General features: G+C 37.0%; 1 protein-coding gene across 7 annotated transcripts in view; it reads left to right on the top strand.

Moving 5' to 3' along the window:
• LOC107566159 (band 4.1-like protein 5) overlaps window positions 1–16,353 on the top strand; it is a 62,689-nt gene extending 46,336 nt beyond the window's left edge. For 4 of the 7 annotated variants that reach the window (XM_016251534.1, XM_016251530.1, XM_016251532.1 and 1 more), the window contains exons 17-26: window positions 3,371–3,516; window positions 5,229–5,320; window positions 5,693–5,821; window positions 6,022–6,086; window positions 6,228–6,350; window positions 8,879–8,963; window positions 11,441–11,518; window positions 11,686–11,745; window positions 12,257–12,381; window positions 14,817–16,353. In XM_016251534.1, the coding sequence (XP_016107020.1) occupies window positions 3,371–3,516; window positions 5,229–5,320; window positions 5,693–5,821; window positions 6,022–6,086; window positions 6,228–6,350; window positions 8,879–8,963; window positions 11,441–11,518; window positions 11,686–11,745; window positions 12,257–12,381; window positions 14,817–14,883 (970 nt within the window). In that variant the 3' untranslated portion in view covers window positions 14,884–16,353. Of the gene's footprint in view, window positions 1–3,370; window positions 3,517–5,228; window positions 5,321–5,692; window positions 5,822–6,021; window positions 6,087–6,227; window positions 6,351–8,878; window positions 8,964–11,325; window positions 11,519–11,674; window positions 11,746–12,256; window positions 12,382–14,816 lie in introns of those variants that run through there. The other 3 variants (XM_016251533.1, XM_016251535.1, XM_016251537.1) reach the window with 3 other exon arrangements.
• Window positions 16,354–19,705: the final 3,352 nt, after the last annotated feature.

The raw sequence follows: 19,705 nt of genomic DNA, 5'->3' as shown, positions 1-19,705 counted from the left end.
TAACAACAATTTACCTGACCTAAATATTTAATACAATGTTAATGCTATGTGAAAATAAATAGTACAATAATAATTATCACCACATAATTACAGAAGAAACATAAAACATTTAAGTGAAACAATTTTTCTTGCATTGTGTTATTTGCTCAGTAGTTGAAATTAATTTTTAAATTATGTGAATCGTGTGTTCATTGTTGAATGCAATGAGGAAAGAAGAAAGATGCTGAATAGTGGTTCAGGAAACATTTGCATGCAGTTAACTAATGCTACCTTTTTTTTTTTTTACTCTATTCTTTATATTTACTTTTACTCTTGTCCTGTGATCTGCTCTCTTTGTTGCCTACCCTTTTTTGACTTCTGCACATCAGACTCTACAGTATTCCTGTCCTTCATGCTAACACTCCCCCCTCCTCCACTGACCCATCCAGGCTTCACTCCCCCCCTCAATCCCACCAGCGTGACCGACAGGCACCTCCCTGCACCTCCTTTCATACACGGATGCTGCCACAGCCCCTCCACCGCCACATTCTTCGGATACAAACTGAGTGCCAGGGAACGCCGGGATAAAAGGCATATTCTCTGACTGAGTTCAAGTGAAACTACCTGGGCTAAAGTCTTCCCCTCGTTTTAACCATTCAAGCATTCTGTGGCCTTCCCTTCCGAGACTGAAACCAGCCAGAGAGATGAGATGATAACCTTCATGGGAGAAGCCTGAAATCCTTACTGTGGCTGTACTTTCGATGAGAACGACTTGGTCATTATTCAGCCAGCTTCGTCACCCAGGAAATATCCTGTTGACATTTATTTTAGCTATTTATTAAATTTAAGTTATGCCTTGATCATCATAACCACACTTTTACTATACATTTGAAACAAAGATATTAGACATTTCCCACAAATAGGCAGAGGCGGACAAAGTACACAACTCCATTACTTAAGTGAAAGTACAGATACTGCTGGTCAAATATTACTCCATTACAAGTAAAAGTTGTAAAGACAGATTTTTACTTAAGTAAAAGTACAGAAGTACTTGCTTTTAAAAGTACTTAAGTAAAAAAAGTAAATTTCCTTTTTTATGTCAATGCACTGTTTTATTATTATACATAATACTTGCAATACTTCTGAAGCAACTTACAATACATTACACCTACTGAATACACTGACTAGCTTGTAGTATCTTTGGAATAAAGAGCTTTTAGAATGTTAAAAACCTATGGGGAAAAAAACAAAACAAAACAAAAATTATTATTTAACACCCCTACCCACCCCCACAAAAGTAGGATGGTAGTGATCTCACACAGCTCTGGACACATCTATGTGTAGCCATTCATCCACATTTGAACAGAGTGAACAGTGAAATTGCTGTAAATACAAACTGATAAGGAAGAAAATAAAAACTCAAACCTGCTTTAAAACCCAGCAACACAACTGTAGCTGTATAACTTTACAACAGCAACACTGCTTTAACAAAAAAGCAAAACAGCAAGACTTATTTGACGTCACAACTTAATGTTAAATTTAATAAAAAAATAAAAAATGCTGTCTAATTGCTCTCGCAGTACTTTGATGTCATACACAGAATGGTCTGTGCAGTGCTGCTTCAGTCCAACACCTTTTGTGTTTTATTAGGCGATTCAGTTCTTCTGTGGCTTTATTGGTAATATTTTCACTTACACAATTTAGCAAAATCAGACAATATTGTCTAATATAAACCACAATATTAACTTATATTGTTAATACTTATTAACTTATTGAATTGTTGTAAATAAATATCACATTTGGAACTGGTCAGTGTTCAAAAAATGCTGGGAAATCACTTCATGTAGCCCTACAAGAGTGATAACTGATAAACTGTCTGAAAAAAAGACAAGAAAAGAAATCACCCACTGAATTTCAAAGCTGCTAATGACTTTCTACTTTGAGGATCTTGATAGTAATGTAGAAAACTTTTACTTGTATGTAATTGAAAAGTACAATATTTGTCTTTCAAATGTAGTGAAGTTAAAGTCATAAGTTTCCAGAAAACATAATACTCAACTAAAGTACAGATACTCAAAAAGTGTACTTAAGTACAATACTCAAGTAAATGTACTTAGTTACTGTCCGCCTCTGCAAATAGGGAACAAAGTAAGGCATTAAACTCTTAAAAATGAAGTATTTTCAGTGAAAGGAAGTACATGACGTTTAGAAAATGTTGTTTGTATTTCAAGAAGCCAAGCTAAATGTTGTATGAGATTTGATTTTGTTATTTTAGTAATAAACATTAAACATAAGCATTTTTAAAAGAAAAACTAAAGCAACAAAGTTGGGTAACAGACAGTCCTACCGAAGTTGGGACTCTTTTTGGGTAGACTATTTCATATAAATTGAAAAGAAATATTTTTCTTCATAAGAACATTGGATTTGTGCTTTTAGGGAGTAGAGAAACATATTTGTGGAAAGTGCCATTAGAATTATATATTTTATTTCAATGTGTGATCAGAATTATCTGATTATTGACTTTTTTTTATCCAGTTGACCATGTGTAGTGCAGTATACACTGTTTTTAGATTGTCTACAATTCAACTATAACCAAAGGACAGATGTATCTTGCATGGCTTTAAGACAATTGATTAAAATTAACAAACAGAAGCAACTCCCCATTGTATGTTTCAATTTCTCTTTAGGTTTTTACTGTGCATTTCTGTAAATGAATAACTTTGTCTTGTCTCAAGCTGGAAGGTTTTTAATTTTTTTATTTTTACTAAGTTTGTACAGACACTGAATACTGTAAAGTGCAAAGTGGGTTTAGTCAGTGTGGCGAGGAGTGACATGTCCAAAATTAAGCCTTTGAGTTTTAATCTCGTTGTAGCCGTTTATGGAATGTGACCGTTCCCTCCCTCTTTTCACTTAGGAAGGGAAGGAATACATCACTTTTTGTGATTCTAGTACAGGCATTACTAATGTGCATGTGTGTGGTCTTTTAATCTAGATCTAGTGGAATGTGTGCGGTCAGTTGGCATATGACTCCATTAGATAACGGTTCCATTCCTTTGGTGTGAAGTTCTTCAGTAATGCCTGTGTCTCTGCTCATTTTTGATTATAAAGGTTTCATTATTTTGATTATTATGGTCATGCAGTACATCACATATAGAAATGCATATTCATTGCCCAACCATCGTCCAACACCCATCTGAAACTGTCACATATTTGAAACGTGATACTGTGCTATTGCATAGCTGTAACTTGAGTCTTGGCCCGGCCTCAAGCATTTTTGTCCAGGTGAGTCACATTTGTCATATATCTACCAATGTGGACTCTGTTTGAGCAGCACATACGGGGTTACATCCTGTAATTGACAGATGGTAATAAACCCTTTCATCCTTCACAGCATACCCTTGGTGACTGACCTCTTGGAGACATTCATAGATGAGGTTCTTCGAGTCCCTGTTCCCATGGTAACAGCAGAAGAAGTGGGACCAGGTTCTGCTCATACCACTGCCAGCACAGCCGCAGAGGAGACCCTCTCTCTGACCGGTGAGTTAATACATCACAGATACAGTGGGATGCACTGGCAGAAATTTTGGACAATGTTTGTCTTGCTGAATTTTCTAATCCTAATAACTTAATTTGTTCACAACAATTATAAATTTGTTTCAAAAGCAAAATTGGGCATCCAAACAATTTTATAATATACATTATAAATGTGCTTTTGTAACCTGGCACAGAAAGAGTTTATAGTTGGAACTGGGTCAAAAGTAAACACTAATATTGTCTGCTTCCAGGATACTCCACTTCAAAATAATAAATAAAACAGTATTGGCCAGTACCACCCCACATAACTGCCATTCACAAGTTTGGGACAGTAAAACATTTTTAAAGAAATTAAATAATTAATACTTTTATTTAGCAAGGAAGCTTTAAACTGATCAAAGATGACAAATAAGAACTATTCAGAATCATGGAGAAAAAAAAGTATCATGATTTTCACAATAATAATAGGCAGCACAACCTGATCACATTGATGGTTAGAAATGTTTCTTGAGCACCAAATCAGCATATTAAATTAATTTCTGAAGGATCATGTGACACTGAAGACTGGAGTAATGGCTGCTGACAATTCAGCTTTGACGTCACAGGAATAAATTAAATTTTAAAATGTATAAAATGATCTTGGTTTTACAAGAAAAGATCATCTTCTTTTGCATTTACTCCTTTCACTTTCCAAGACTAAAATGAAGGTTTGCAAGATGGATTCATTTGTATTCTTAATGAAAAGCACAACAACAATACAACAGTACAATGACAAACAAGCTTATATAATGTTTATTAATGAAAATTAATAAGACGAGTCATGGCACACACCACATGCTGTGTTGTATATCAACTAATAAATTATAGAAAGTTTAGCAAACAAAAAAAAGCATCTATAGATTAACGTCAGGTAAACAGCAAAGACAGCAGGATTTTCAAAATGAAAACAAAAAGAAAATTGAAACTAAATTGGCTTTCTGTGATGGTGCTTGCATGTTTTATTGCCAAGAAAACAACATGCTCACCCTCTCTGGTTTGAGAAGCGGTCTTTTACTTTACTTTTACATTTCTCTTGAAAACCAAAGCCTCCATCCACCATCGTTTTCTCAGTATTTGTGTCATTTTTTTCTGCATGCACCTTCGCGCTCGTATACACCCGAAGCGCTCGTACTGAAAGTGCCTCTATCACTCTCTTCACGTGACCAGTGAAATCAGACTTTTGCTGCACTGTGCTGCGGCTCTGCAGCGCGAACTTAGTAGCGTCTGTTGTCCAACTGAACTAAATGGTTTTTATTTCTATAAAAAAAGCAAAACAACAGTGGGGCAGTACTGCGGTGGTTAAGTAATCTATTCGGTGTGTGGCCGAACACCGGTAACACTGACTACCGCAGCAAGCCTATTACCAACCCTTTACTTTTGAATGGTAGTGTATATTGGGTATATAAATGTATATATTTAAATTCCTCATCTCTTTCATATAAAATAAGAAAACAATTGTAACATCTACATGCTTTTATGAAACGAAGTACAACTTTTTTTATTTATTATTTGATCATTGTCTGTACAGTTACAGTATTTTTACGCTCTGCCTTTCCATCGTGTGAACTGATTATCCCCAGAGTGAACATGGTTTAATCCCCACACATGCAGATGTGTTTCCATCTGTCTTGTCTGACCTCTCATTGTTTAATGATGCTCACTGTTCTCATCCACAGAGGCTGCAGCTCGGCTCAAGCAACTAGAGATTGAAAACACTCCAGTGTCTGCTCCAGCCAGAACCAATGTCAACCTCAACATGAATAACCAGGTCAGTTCAGCCAACCGGAAGCCCTGCACACACTGAGAACAAAGCTTTTTGTAAATGGTGTTTTTGCAATATGTCCCCCCTCCACACACACTGCATCTTATTAAAGCTTGACATAGACTTTAAATACGAGGTGCAGAGATTGTGATGGCCACTGTGTCAATCCAGCCTGAGGATGTACTTTAAATTTAATATTAATAGGGAAGATAATTACTTGTGCTATTACTGCAGTCATTGATCTCTGTATCAGTGTCATGTAAGGTCATTTCCCATAAAGAGCTGATGATTATTTCAGCCTGGCCTATATATTTAAGTATAATTATAATCATTACACATTTAATGTTTGATGCTAACATGCTTTGGTTTTTTGTGCAGGAGGAAGTGGTAAAAATAACAGAAAAAAGTTTGAATAGTGTGAGCAGCAGTCCTGTTCTGAACCAGCTCAAAGCTCAAGATGAACTCAAGAGCAACGTCCTGAAAGCTCAGGCAGAGGCAGCGCTCAAGGTATTCAGCAACTTGACAATTGGCTGTTCGTCTTCCTCAAAGGGAGTATTTGTGATTTAATGACTACATACATGGCTTACGACATCAACATGTTAATGTCAGGTATACTGAAGTGGGACAGGTAGACTGAAGTTATATGTCGGGTATACTGAAGTGCAAAGTGCTTGTATATGTTTGGAAAGGTTCATCTCTTTGTTTAGGATTGTAGAGATGAGCTTGGACTGGCTCCAGACAAGAACTGTAACCTACAGGAAGCAGCAGCCAGGTATGATATATTTGTGTCTTCTTGTAAAACTTGTGCACAGATAACATGGGCACAGATATTTGTTGTATGATAGTTATTAAAAATTATTATTTTTAGTAATGATGTGAATGATGGATAGCAATGCCTGTCTGACTCTATCAGATTGACGGGTCATGGGGGGCGTATGGGAAGCACAACCTCTCTGCCAGTGAGTGGGAGAGCGGAGCGCCAGGAGTCCTGGGACCTGCTAAAACAGCCCGGCCTGCTGCCCTGCTCTACCAGCAGGTGAGACCACAGCACACAAAACCTAGTCCAAGAACAGTGAGAAGAGTGTACTACAAAGAAGCATTGCTTTGTTGTTTGAGTGTGTGGATTAAGACATAGTAGGGCCATGTGAGTGAGCCTGTGGGCCTGTAATCCTCCTGGGACAATGTCTGAGGCAGTGGAGCACAAGCAGGCAGGCAGAAACTGTGGCACACCCAGATTAAAGGGGCCATCTAGTCCTCCCATCAACAAGCCAGGACTTGTTTTATGTTTTCAAGATTAAATCTTTTATGCCGTTATATTATTTGGTTTAATCTTAAAATGAACAGGACAGGACAGATATGGCAGGATATTTCTCTCCAAACTTGTGGAAATGAGTTGCAATGAGTAAATTAAAGCCTTTATTTTGACCCTTTTTGTTTCATTGAGACATTATACATTTTACATTACTGTGAGAATTTAATACAAAAATATGTTAAGAAAAATATAATGTTACAAAAGACTCAACCATGATAATAAGAAGAAATGTTTCTTGAGCACTAAAACAGCATATTAGAATGATTTCTGAAGGATCATATGACACTGAAAACTGGTGTAATAGCTTCTGAAAATTCAGCTTTGCCATCACAGGAGTAATGGCTGCTGAAGATACACTTTGCACTTTTAAATAGGGTGACCATGCATGCTCTTTTTCTCAGACACGTCCTGGCCAGGATTTCTATATTGCCTAAAATATCCAGGTTTTGGCTTTTGTTTTCTTGTTTTCATACTTGCTGAAGGTAGTAATTGAAAAGTAGTTTGACCAATAACATGCAGGCATTGTACATAATCGACCAATCGTGGCACATAAGAAGGTGGGATCTACAGAGAACAGGCAAAGCAATGCAAATACAAATACATATTAGGTGTGTTCGACTTGAAGCGGGGCTGCGTAGACCGATCTGTGTATAACATCAAAGTACCACGAGATCGATTCGAAAGCATAAGGAGTCATCTGCCCTCTAAAGCTCTCATGGTACTTTAATGTCATACACTGATCAGTCTGCACAGCGAAAACAAAGCCAAAACCTGGATATTTTAGGCAATATAGAAATCCTGGCCAGGATGTGTCCGGGAAATAGGGCACATATGGTCATCCTATTTTAAATATTAAAATAAACAACAGTTTTAAATATTTCACATTCTTTTTACTATGTTTTTGGTCAAATAAATGCATCCTTGGTAAGCATAACAAATTTTCTCCAAAACACTTACTGACACCAAACTTTTGAACAGAAGTGTATGTTAATTAGAACTAGCAAGAATTTTCCCAAAGAGGTAGAACAAATTTGAGCACTTCTGTGTCCTAAAAACTAGACCGAGATGCTGCAGTTGCTAATTTAAAATAAATTATAACTTATTTTCTTTTTCTAATTGAAAGCATTTCACAGATGATGTCCATAGACTGTACCTTGTATTGAACCCAGAACATTCCAAAGAATATCTCTTTGGATTTGAGACTTTAGTCTTTGCAACTTTACAGATCTTCTTTATGCACCAAGAGCTTGTAACACTCCAAAGAGAAAGGAAAACTTGAAATCGCATCATATGACCCCTTTAATGTAGCCTGTGATTTAAAGCTTACTGTTACCATCTAGTGGCAACCGTTGATATGTAGTTACAGATGGGTCATATGGCCGTGGTCTGCCTGGAAACATGTTCTTATGTAACCACATGTACTCATGCCACAGATTGACTGCATGATTAGCTGTGTACACTGACCTGGAACCATTCAGCTCTGATAGTCACATTATAAAAGAAACATGTGGAAAATGAGTCTTAATATGGAAGATTTTTTTTCTCTGTCCAACGTCACATTTACAATTAGATGTCTGTAGAATCAAATAAATGTTATGTGACTGATGGTTAAAATTATATACAATTTGAAAATTGGGTATTATGGAAAAGAGCCAGAGATTACATTATAATTCACTACTGATGCCTACATCAGATGCTCAATTTGTAGACACCAAAACTATGGGTTTGATTCACAGGGAACACGCACAATGGCAAAATCATCTGCCAAATGTGTAAATATTGTCAGGACTCTCTGGAAAGCCGCTCTGCTCTGGTGGGAAGCTGTCTAAATGCGCACACACACACAAACCCATAATCAACAGTAATCACAAAATGACCTTGAGTCATTTCCTTAAACACTTCATTAGAGGTGTTCATAAGGTTTCATTCAAAGGTGAACATTGTGATTTCCTGTGTGATTTCCTTTGAATGAACACTAATGAATAGCTTGAGAGGTGCTTTGAAATGCTCAAAGGTTTTCAATGTCTTTGTGTTCATTTCCAGTGCTCAAAATCAAAAGGTTTGGGTCCAGAGCTCTTCTCAGACATGCTTCATCACTATTGAAAAGACCTGAATATTCACAAACATTTTCATCCACAGCTACAGCCACCATTGTTTTATCATATATGGCAGCTTCAAGATTCACTCAGAAAAAAAGACTTGCAGGGCATTTGTTCATGAAAGTGCTCATTCTATTCATTGTCTGTCCTCAGCCTGGAAGAGAACGCAGATGACTTCATCTCTTCTGTGACTTCATCTCTGTCATCAGATCCAGTGAATGAAGCCCAGTCATCCAAGGTAACAGTGGCTTAATGTCATTCCAGCTGCTGGTTACTCGGTGGTTCATCAGGATTGTCAATAGAGTGCTGGAGGGATGACAACCCATAGTTAACATCCTCCTGGTTCCCTCGACAAAAAGCCAATAGGATTTTTCCCTTGGCTTTCGGTTTATTGCAGAAAAAAAAAAATAATAATAATAATAATCTGTGAGCAATAAAAGTTGATGGTATTTAAATGTTCATCATGGTAATCTTCACAGATGACCACAGCTTTTATGAATTTTGAAGCCTAAATACAATCAACAAATGTAAACAGTTTAAGTTAGGCTATAAACAGGGATCGTACAAGGTGCTTAAAATGCTTAAAGTACTTGAATTTGATTTTTTGAAATTTAAGTCCTATAAAACTCTTGAAAACAGCCATATTTATTAAAAGGTATTTGAATTTTTAAAAGGCAGTATATATGAAATTAGTGTTAATTTTTCTTTTCGATAAAAACAATAGTTTTGCGCAAAATTAACTATGCAGTGCAACTGATATACATACAGAGCCATTTCTCCTGGCTTTCGGGAGCACACAAGATCTTGTGATATTAAACATGTCAATGTTACTCATTGAGGTGAATAACGGTCTCGCAATATCAGTATAAAGTTGAGTTTGTGGTAAAACCTTGGACAGTGCTTGCATTATATTGTTTGGTCTTTTATTGCATGTGTTGTTTGTTTGGGTTTCCAGTCATGTGCATTTGGGAACGTGCTTTGTTGTTGCACTGTTATCCTTTACAAGCGTGGTGCACGTCTCCATCTCAGCAGCTCGGTCGACAAACTCTTCCTCTGCATATGCTGTGAGTTTGGGTTGCTTAACGTTCATCTGGGGAAACAGTGTGCGCTATCTCACTAGATTTGTCTGCTCCCATATCTTCTGCACCACATCCTGGTGAAGCCTCCATTCCCCTGGGTGCAGAAGATCCCTTGGCAGAGCATCCACTATCTGATTGCTTGATCCCGGGTGGTGAACTGACCTCAATGATCCTAGTCGAGGAAGAGACCAAGTGAGTATCTTGTGGGTGAGATGCAGGGACTTCAGGGACTTTGTTCCACCTTGATGGTTCAGGTGAAACACTGTCGAGGAGTTGTCGGACCGAATGAGGACATGACAGCCTGCCAGATCTGGCAAGAAATGCTGCAGGTCTAGGAAAACTGCATGCAACTCCAGGAGATTGAGGTGGTCCCTGGACCGAGCTGGAGACCAATGGCCACAAACACCCCCTGTGATTCCATGATGCCTCTCACCTGAAGAGGGAAGCAACGGTTGTGACCACCTCTTGACAAGAAGGAATGACCCCTAGGGGAACACCTGACGTCAGAAACTCTCGACGATTCCACGGTGTCAATGCCTGGATACAACTGCGTGAGACAACAATCAGCCGGTGAAGATGTCTGGCAGGGTTCAACTGCAAACTGTTTTTCCACCGCTAGAGAGGCCTGAGGTGAAATAAGCCAAGTGGAATCACAGAGGTGGGTGGCGGTCAGCATCCCCAAGAGTTGTAATAATGTCTTGTACGGCAAGCTTGCACCCAGCTGGAAACGAGCAAGGATCTCCAGAATGCTGTCCACTCGGGCACATGTCTTTCACAGTGTCTTTCCAATGTAAGTAATTGTTTGCACTGGATTCAGACAACTCTTTGCCTCGTTTACTGCAGTGTGTTTTACTTACCTTTCGTTACTTGTTTTTTTTTTTTTTTTGATCCAAACATCTGGTTTGTGTTTGCCGTATTACAGTAAAGTGTTAATTTTATATTCAACCTCTGGTCTCCTGTGTAAGTTTTATATCTTCCACTCCACTCCTTTCGAGTCTAAAACAAGACACAAGTGCTACATATTCATCCGTTTAAATGCTTCAGTTTGTTTTTATATATTATATTATATTATTAAAGAATTGAACTGTTCTGTGTGAGATTTTTTTAATTTGTAATATAATTTCTTGGTGTAACAGCACTGTAGAATTTTTTTTTCTCAGATAACCTAAAATGTGCATCATTTAGTTACATCATGGGTCCGAATCAAATAGTTGAATCAAAAAGTTACACACTTTTTTGTGTGCACGCTGTACAGGTCTGGTATAAAGAATGTGTTTGCTCAGGTGGCCGAAATGTCTGCCCAATAGAGAAAAGTTTTGCTTTGCGCAACCAAAAAAAAAAAAAAAACCTTTTGGAGGGAACATTGACTAGAATATCATAGACTTGAGGGTGGGTTCTTTGGACTTGGGCCACTTTGCATCCACCTCACAATGCCACATTTACTATTTACTTATATTTGTATCTATTTATATTGAATAGTCCCTCTTTTGTCTCTTTTTTTTTTTTGATGTTTTCAAATAGTTGTCAAAGTGATGTCTTGCCAGAATTGACACATCCTGCAGGAAATGCAAATCTAGTAATTGAATGTGCTTTTGGTTGGCATACGCTTTAGAGCATGTGGCTTTTTACAATGCAGGTCAAAGGTCAGGATTCTGAGCCGCTGAGAGCCCCTCTGACTGATAACCTGATAGACTTCACAGACCCCATTCCTGTAGTAAGTTTAGCACTGCAGCTCACAATATGCTTGTTATGCTTATAGTAAGCAAAGGTTTACTGTTTGATTATGTAATTGACTGTTTGGAACAATAATGCCTATTTTCTTCAGGTGTTTCCACATCGTTGAAGTATTAATATTTTATTCAAATATTTGATTTGACATAGGTGCCAACTCCAAAACCCACAATCACTCCTCGTTGGATCATTCCAGCTTCAACACCTATAGTGAGTTGACATCTAAAATCAAGGCCTTTTTTTATGTTTTGTCTAAACGTTTAACGTTATTTTGAATAATTTTGATGAAGATATTACATGAAAATGAAATCTGATAATGGATTGATTGAATACTCTGAATATGATGCATTTGGTAAGGTTTAAAAGTACCTCCAACTGACTGTAGCAATCACTGAGTTTTAGCTTTTTTCCTGGTGAGGACTCCAGACACAGATCTATGCATCATCGTAGAAGAACAGCAACTATCTACATTATCAACTATACAACTATCTATTGTACATGGATGCCTGTTCATATTTCTCTGCAGCGCTGTAGATGCACTCTGTAGATTTATAGATTTAGAAGAAGCTTTCTTATTGCAGCTGATGATGTTGACTCAGATGACTCGCTATCAAGCCACATGTTCAATGGAGTGTACATTTTCATTACCCTCACTTCCTCTCACATTTCTAGTAGTTCATTTAGTGACTGACTGTCCCCCTGCTTCCTCTCTCACCTCTAGCAGTCTGGCACCTTTACTAACGGCCTCCTTGACTGTACAGCAAAGATGTCATCTCACCATCCTGAAGGGGCTGCTATTTCCCCACTCCCAAATCTCTCTCACACTCACAATGTGATTGCCACCAGGTTTGTTTCATCCCTGCTCCATTACCGTTCTCTGCTCTGTTGAGGACAGTTGTCCTATTACTTTCCTAAGCAATCAGATTGACCATTTTCAACTTGGTAGAGGATAAAACCAAGAGGAGTAATGCTGTAATTTCACCATTATGTGGATTACCGCAGCTCTCTATAGGCAGAGTACGCAGTTTGCGTGGGGCACCAACTCCCAGGGGGGGGCACCATCCCAGTTGCTCAAAAAAAAAAAAAAAACTTTCGTTCTATATTAATATTAACATACATGCATACATGAATAAAAATATAAACATGAACATATATATACAATTTAAAGAAATGCATTTTACAGTGAATGCAGTAGGCTAAGCACACGTGACGCGCCATTCCCGCATCAGCGCCCGCCCTCACCTCACCTCTTGTTTACGGATGACTGCAAATGATCATAATTGATGGACAACTATGCACGGAAAAAGGCATCAGCAGTCCGGGCGCCAAGAAAAGAAAAAGTTAAAAAGCCCAAGATGAAGCCCGTATATCATTTTCATGTACGTTCATAATCCTGTGAAACTTTTTTTGTCTGTTGACGTTAATAACGTGTTTTAATGTCAGTAATAATTTCATCACCACCAACGCATCTGCCTTAATATTCTCTCTTGAGTTTCCATGTTCCAAAAAAAATGGTTATTGTAACCATGGTAACCACAAATTAACCATGGTTTTGTTACTTCAAATAATAATTAACAAAGTATTTAGCCTAATATTTTTTTGTGGTAATAAAAATAGACCTAAGCGAACAACAGCCTTTAAAATGACGTAAAATGGATTATATAAAAACAATGAGGCAATAATGATTGGTTAATTAATAATAATCCTATGGTTTCATTGAGTAACTCTGTTAAAATACATAATGTAATACAAAATAAATAAGCAATTTACAAATGCCTACAAAGGGTGCCAAAGGCCTGGTAATTGCTGCTGTTACACTTACAGGACGATCAAATCCTTGTTTAATATTGACCAAACATTTCATTCAAATATCCACATATTCTTTCATTTTTGGCCACCTTTTTGCGATAGAATTGCAACAGCCTCTATCATTTCTTCAACAAAAACATATGGACATCACAACCCTTACAAAAATTAACATGGTTTTATCGTAGTAAAACTGCTTGGTTTTCTTTTGTGTGATTTTCTGAATGCTTGAGACTATAAAATCAATCAGATAACTGCATTAATAAAATCATAGCCGTTTTAACTATGTTTTATTACACTGACTGCTCTTAATTTACTTTTTTATTTTTTTTATATATTTTATTTTTTTAACTAATAGCTGTTTATGTAGAAGTGCACTCAGTAATTCTTCAGTGACTAATATCTTCTGCTTCATTTAATGCAGGGTCAATACTGAAATTTGTTACAAAAGAGGATGAAGCGGTCTTTGATTTTTGATTTAATTTATTATTGTTTATTTTTTAATATTTAATCTTTTAAAATGTTTTATTTAATGTGTAATTTTATTTATTTCCTTTTTTTGGCTATATAACTACAATTGTACTTTGTAAATAATAAAGTTTAATTACAATTGATTTAATTACTTTTATATTTGATTAAAGTTCTATTTTGGCCCCTATAGTAGTTTTTATTTTTTGATTTTTTTTACACTTCCATAATATTTGGGGGAGGGGGCACAGCTATATAATTCTGCTTAGGGCACCCATTTGGCCAGCAGCGGCCCTGATTATGTGGGCATGTTTCTCCACTGACAACCACTACAAAGTAGTAGTGTATTCAATTAAATATACTACCATTCAAAAGTTTGGGGTCATTAAGATGTTTAATGTTTTTGAAAAGATTCTTATGCTCACCAAGGATTTATTTGAGCAAAAATACAGTAAAAACAAGAATATGGTAAGATATTATTACATTATTAAATGAGCTGTTTTATGTTTTAATACATTTTAAAATGTAATTTATTCCTGTGTTGGCAAAGCTGAATATTCAGCAGCCATTATTCCAGTCTTCATTGTCACATCCTTCCGAATATGCTGATGCTGTAGAAACATTTCTTATTATTACTGTAGAATTAAATTGTGCCACTTTTTTTTCATGATTCTTTGATGAATAGATGGTTCAAAAGAGCCGTATTTAAAATATAAATATTTTGTAACATTATACATGTCTTTACTGTAATTTTGGATCAATTGAATGCATCCTTGCTGAATTAAAGTACTTTCTTTAAAAAATAAAAAATAAATAAATAAAAATCATACTGACCTCAAACATTTGAACAGTAGTGTTTTTTTACATGCAACATAAAAAAAAAGGTTTTAGTGCAGTGGAAATTGCTTTCAAACACTGAAGTTTATTTAATTTAAAAAAAAATTTAAAGTTTGTTCTTAATTCAGCTTCTGATTGTAACTGACAACTGCTGAATTGATCTTTGACAGTATTGTGGCTTACCCAATCATGGACGACAACCACAAGCCCAAAGGTCTGCTGACCACTGAACTCTGAGAGCGACACCTTGAGCACATGCCCAACACCTGTCACAGGTCCATCAAATGTTTTCCTACATTCCAGTGCCCTTACAATGCAGGCACAGACAACTGGACTCTGGTCATGCATGGGGTTGCAGTTTCATCTTCAAGAATGCTGGGTTTTGACAGATGGCATCCGCAAGCCCAGATCTCAACACTGAGGACCAAGAATCACAAAGGGCTAACAGCAGGATCCAGTGTTTGGGGACCACCATTCCTTTTATAATTTTTATACCAGTTTTGAGTGACTCTATACAGGTGTAGCAGAAGCACATAAATGACCCATTCCTGTCGCAACGAGATGTTTGATCATCTAGAATGTTTGATCCACCCACTGTCCACTTCCTGTTTAGATCTTCTCTGATTGGATGACTGTCAAAGAGCTTGTGAACCCTTGCATCACTGACTATTTTTAGAACTAGTAGTTTTTCCTACAGAAATTCTATTTTTTCTTCTTCTTTTTTGCCTTTCTTTTACTCTGCTTTCTATATTCTTATGAAGTAGCTGCATTCATTATTACACTTGTAAGTACTGTACTGCACTCTACACTGCACATTTGTTAGAGCACTATTGTGTAGCATTGGGCAACTACAGTCATGAAGTCATTAAGACAAGATTTGCTGTTTGAAACTTTTATCAATGCTGTTTTTATCCAAACATAGTAGTTTTGACCTGCCTTATTTTAATAGCTCATATAAGATTTTAAATGCACATGGACATATTACAACATAACATGTTACAGTGTAATTTGTCATCTACTGTGTTTAATTGAAATATTTCACTGGGTGTTCTGTGTAGTGTGTAAATGCAGTTCTTAAGTGTTTCACGGTTTAAAAATGCTGTATGAGATGTTATGTCAGATACAGGAGAAGCTGAGACCTCTGTCACCCACTGGCTTATACAATATCAAAACTTAAAAAGATCTGGACCATGTAAACAAACTAATATACGGGGGGAAATCATTTGCGATATGTGTCAGTGGTTACCGCAAATGAGAGGCCTTTCATGGACCCTTCCTCCTCCACTGCAAGCATTTGCTGCTGTTTTTCAGTACACTGAAAAGTACGTAATTGGTATAATCACTGGATCTGAAATCACTGGGAGGAAATGTTTGAAGGTCAAATTTGAACTTTTTATAAAGTCAGTTCTTGTAAATAATTATACGTCAGATTTTTTAAAGTTGTTTGTATGGTCTACATGTTCTGATTTGCTCTATACTCCTGTCTTTAGTGGAAGTGCTCAATCACAGAAGGCAGTTGTAACAGGAATCCATTGATATGCTAATCATTTTGTTCTCCAAGTCTCACACTGTAGGCTTATTTACATATATGAATGATCTGTAGATGTCACAGCAGTGATCTGTTTATATCAATACATTGACTGTAAGCCTTGTAATTTTGTATAATGTGATGTTTCACAAGTAAAAAATATTTTAACATTGTTATTGGACCCCTACTTTTTTAATAACTTGGAAATTTGTTACAGCTTGCGATTTACTTGTTAAAAAGAGAAACCACACTAAAAGAATGGATGGCCTACTTATAGTTTCTTAGTATAATTTTTGCCTCTTAGTTCTACAGGTGCATCTCAATAAATTAGAATGTCGTGGAAAGACAACGTCAGAGGTGTCTTACCTGGGCTAAGGAGAAGAAGAACTGGACTGTTGCCCAGTGGTCCAAAGTCCTCTTTTCAGATTAGAGCAAGTTTTGTATTTCATTTGGAAACCAAGGTCTTAGAGTCTGGAGGAAGGGTGGAGAAGCTCATTGCCCAAGTTGCTTGAAGTCCAGTGTTAGGTTTCCACAGTCTGTGATGATTTGGGGTGCAATGTCATCTGCTGGTGTTGGTCCATTGTGCTTTTTTAAATCCAGCGTCACTGCACCCGTTTACCAAGAAATTTTGGAGCATTTCATGCTTCCCTCTGCGGACCAGCTTTTTGAAGATGCTGATTTCATTTTCCAGCAGGATTTGGCACCTGCCCACACTGCCAAAAGCACCAAAAGTTGGTTAAAAGACCATGGTGTTGGTGTGCTTGACTGGCCAGCAGACTCACCAGACCTGAACCCCATAGAGAATCTATGGGGTATTGTCAAGAGGAAAATGAGAAACAAGAGACCAAAAAAAGCAGATGAGCTGAAGGCCACTGTCAAAGAAACCTGGGCTTCCATACCACCTCAGCAGTGCCACAAACTGATCACCTCCATGCCGAATTGAGGCAGTAATTAAAGCAAAAGGAGCCCCTACCAAGTATTGAGTCCATGTACAGTAAATGAACATACTTTCCAGAAGGCCAACAATTCATTAAACATAGTTTTTTATTGGTCTTATGAAGTATTCTAACTTGTTGAGATAGTGAATTGGTGGGTTTTTGTTAAATGTGAGCCAAAATCATCACAATTAAAAGAACCAAAGACTTAAACTACTTCAGTCTGTGTGCATTGAATTTATTTAATACACGAGTTTCACAATTTGAGTTGAATTACTGAAATAAATGAACTTTTCCACGACATTCTAATTTATTGAGATGCACCTGCATATTTAAAAGCTGATGATGATGATTTTAAAATTGTTCCAAATCTGTTTAGAATTTCATCTCATGTTGCTGATAATAATCCAATATGTGTGGATAAGCCTGTATTGCTTGTTTAAGCATAAAAGAAGGAATTTAATGAACTTTAGGAAATTCAACGAACCTAATGCACTTGACAATGTTTGTAGGTTTAAGACTAAACTGTACTGGATCTGGTCAGGCAGACCAAACCTTACACCAAGTTGTGCAGAGGAAAGAATTTCATTCAGTCTAAGTATACAAAAATATTCCCAATCCTTAATAGCAAAAGATTCTTCACTAGAATTCCTTACTCTGCAGTGACAAAATTGTGGTCATAACCTCACTCCTCTCTTTGCTTGACTGAACCTAGAAACGGTGCAGTAATTTCCTGGACTCGGAGCTGCCATAGACTCGGGTAAGGTTATTCTGTTTGTCAGTTTGTCATAATATCTGTTGAAAGGTTTCCCCTGGCAGTGTGGCTGAAGTCTCCAGTGGAGCAGCAGATGGAGCCAGAGCTCTTCACATGAGATGAACAGGATCAGACTCGAGTCCTCTAGCTGTAAGCTCTAAACTTACGAATTAGTGGAACTCACACAAGATACTTTTTCAGTTTTTTGTTGTTGTTCACCTCATATTTAAGGAAATGTATATGATAAATGTATTTTTAAAATGACATAATCAGAAACAAATGCAGATCACTGCTTAAAACTCGTGCTCCTTACGATTTCCAAACAACCAGTTTATTTACCGCATATTTATACTTATTTCACTCATATTATTTTACTTATAATATATATCACCATCAAAATATCATACAAGATGAAAGTGTTTGATTTATTCACGGTCATAATTTGAAACTAGACTTAAATGCTTGGTTGTTCAAAAAGTATATAGAACAATCTTAATACATTAATAATAGACAATTTAAACATTTATTGTCAAATAAATGTCATATGATTACTTACAGCAGACAAGTAAACTTATACACATCAATTCAAGGCACAAATGTAACCGGAAGAATTCAGTATAATTGCCTGATGTTATTGATTGCTTGTTTGTACAATACTTCTCGAACATTTGAGTTATTCTTATTAGCAGAACTGCTGCTAACGCTGTATTTCTCAGTCCAATTCATCATTGTTTTGGCAGTTCCCCCTGTAATTTAGATCGTGACCACAGAAGGCGCAAAATCTCACTTTTAATGGGGCTGCGCTTAAATGATGACATTTCATCTGGACATGAACATTTGCGTCAATCCATCGGAAGTTACTAGGCAAGTTTCTTTCATTTTCGGCATTGGATAATAGCAGTCTGGGTATTTATTATATTATACATATAAAATTAGTGCGTACTTACGCAGTAGTACATTTGGAAATGAGCATAAAGCTCTTGTTCATATTGTCGTTAATGTTTTATCCGTTTATCATTTTTCCCTAGTGTGAACTGCACAGTGTAAGTAACAGTGGTTCCCTCACTATTCTAATTAATTATGCTCATGTTTATTATTAGCCAGCATAAGTTGATGAGCCGTGAGGGAGGTGGCTTCGTTTGTACTGTTGCCACAAGCACAGCTCGCATCTTTTACTTGTGCGCCTGACGCGCGCTGGAGCGCACAGCCCGACTGTCCACGAGCGACTTCAGACAACTATTGAGCGCACGCTTCAGCTGATCCGAGACCCAGTTCAGTTCTTTTGAGCGTTATTCGGCACTAAAGCAGTACTTTATAAAAGACAAGGGCATGGTGACTGAGAGGAACGGAGGAATTCTCTCTTCTGCGTCTTCAGCGGAGATTCAGCGTTGAATGAAACTCTGCGAAATTACCTGCCAAAAGCGCAGATGTGTCGAGTGTCGAGAGAATAGTGCCGTTTAATCGACTATCCACAAACTTCTGTAGCTTTGACTCAGATCGACACGCCATGGCATCAGTGTCGTGGAGACACCAGCTTTTCTTCTTGCTAGTTGGTAAGTTGAACTGGTTTGTCCTGTTTATGTCTGCATTTCAACCTATTATGTTTGTTTCTGAAATTTCATACTGACTGTAAAACACCCAAGAAAGCTAGAACAAATCAGAACCGAACTATCCAGTAGTTTAGGTTGTTTATCTGTTTGATAGGTTTGGTAGTGGTTTATGGGAGACGGGACTAGTTATCTCATGTTCTGTCACATCTCAGTAACTGTAAGTTTTGTAAGTAACTGTATGTTGGTTTCAAACAAATGCAAAAGTTAATAATGAATTTATTATATATATATA

The sequence above is a fragment of the Sinocyclocheilus grahami genome, unplaced genomic scaffold (genome assembly GCF_001515645.1).
Source record: "Sinocyclocheilus grahami isolate Dianchi unplaced genomic scaffold, SAMN03320097.WGS_v1.1 scaffold1052.1, whole genome shotgun sequence".
Taxonomy (NCBI): Eukaryota; Metazoa; Chordata; class Actinopteri; order Cypriniformes; family Cyprinidae; genus Sinocyclocheilus; species Sinocyclocheilus grahami.
The sequence above is the reverse complement of the archived record's forward strand: the minus strand, read 5'-3'. Positions and strand labels throughout refer to the sequence as shown.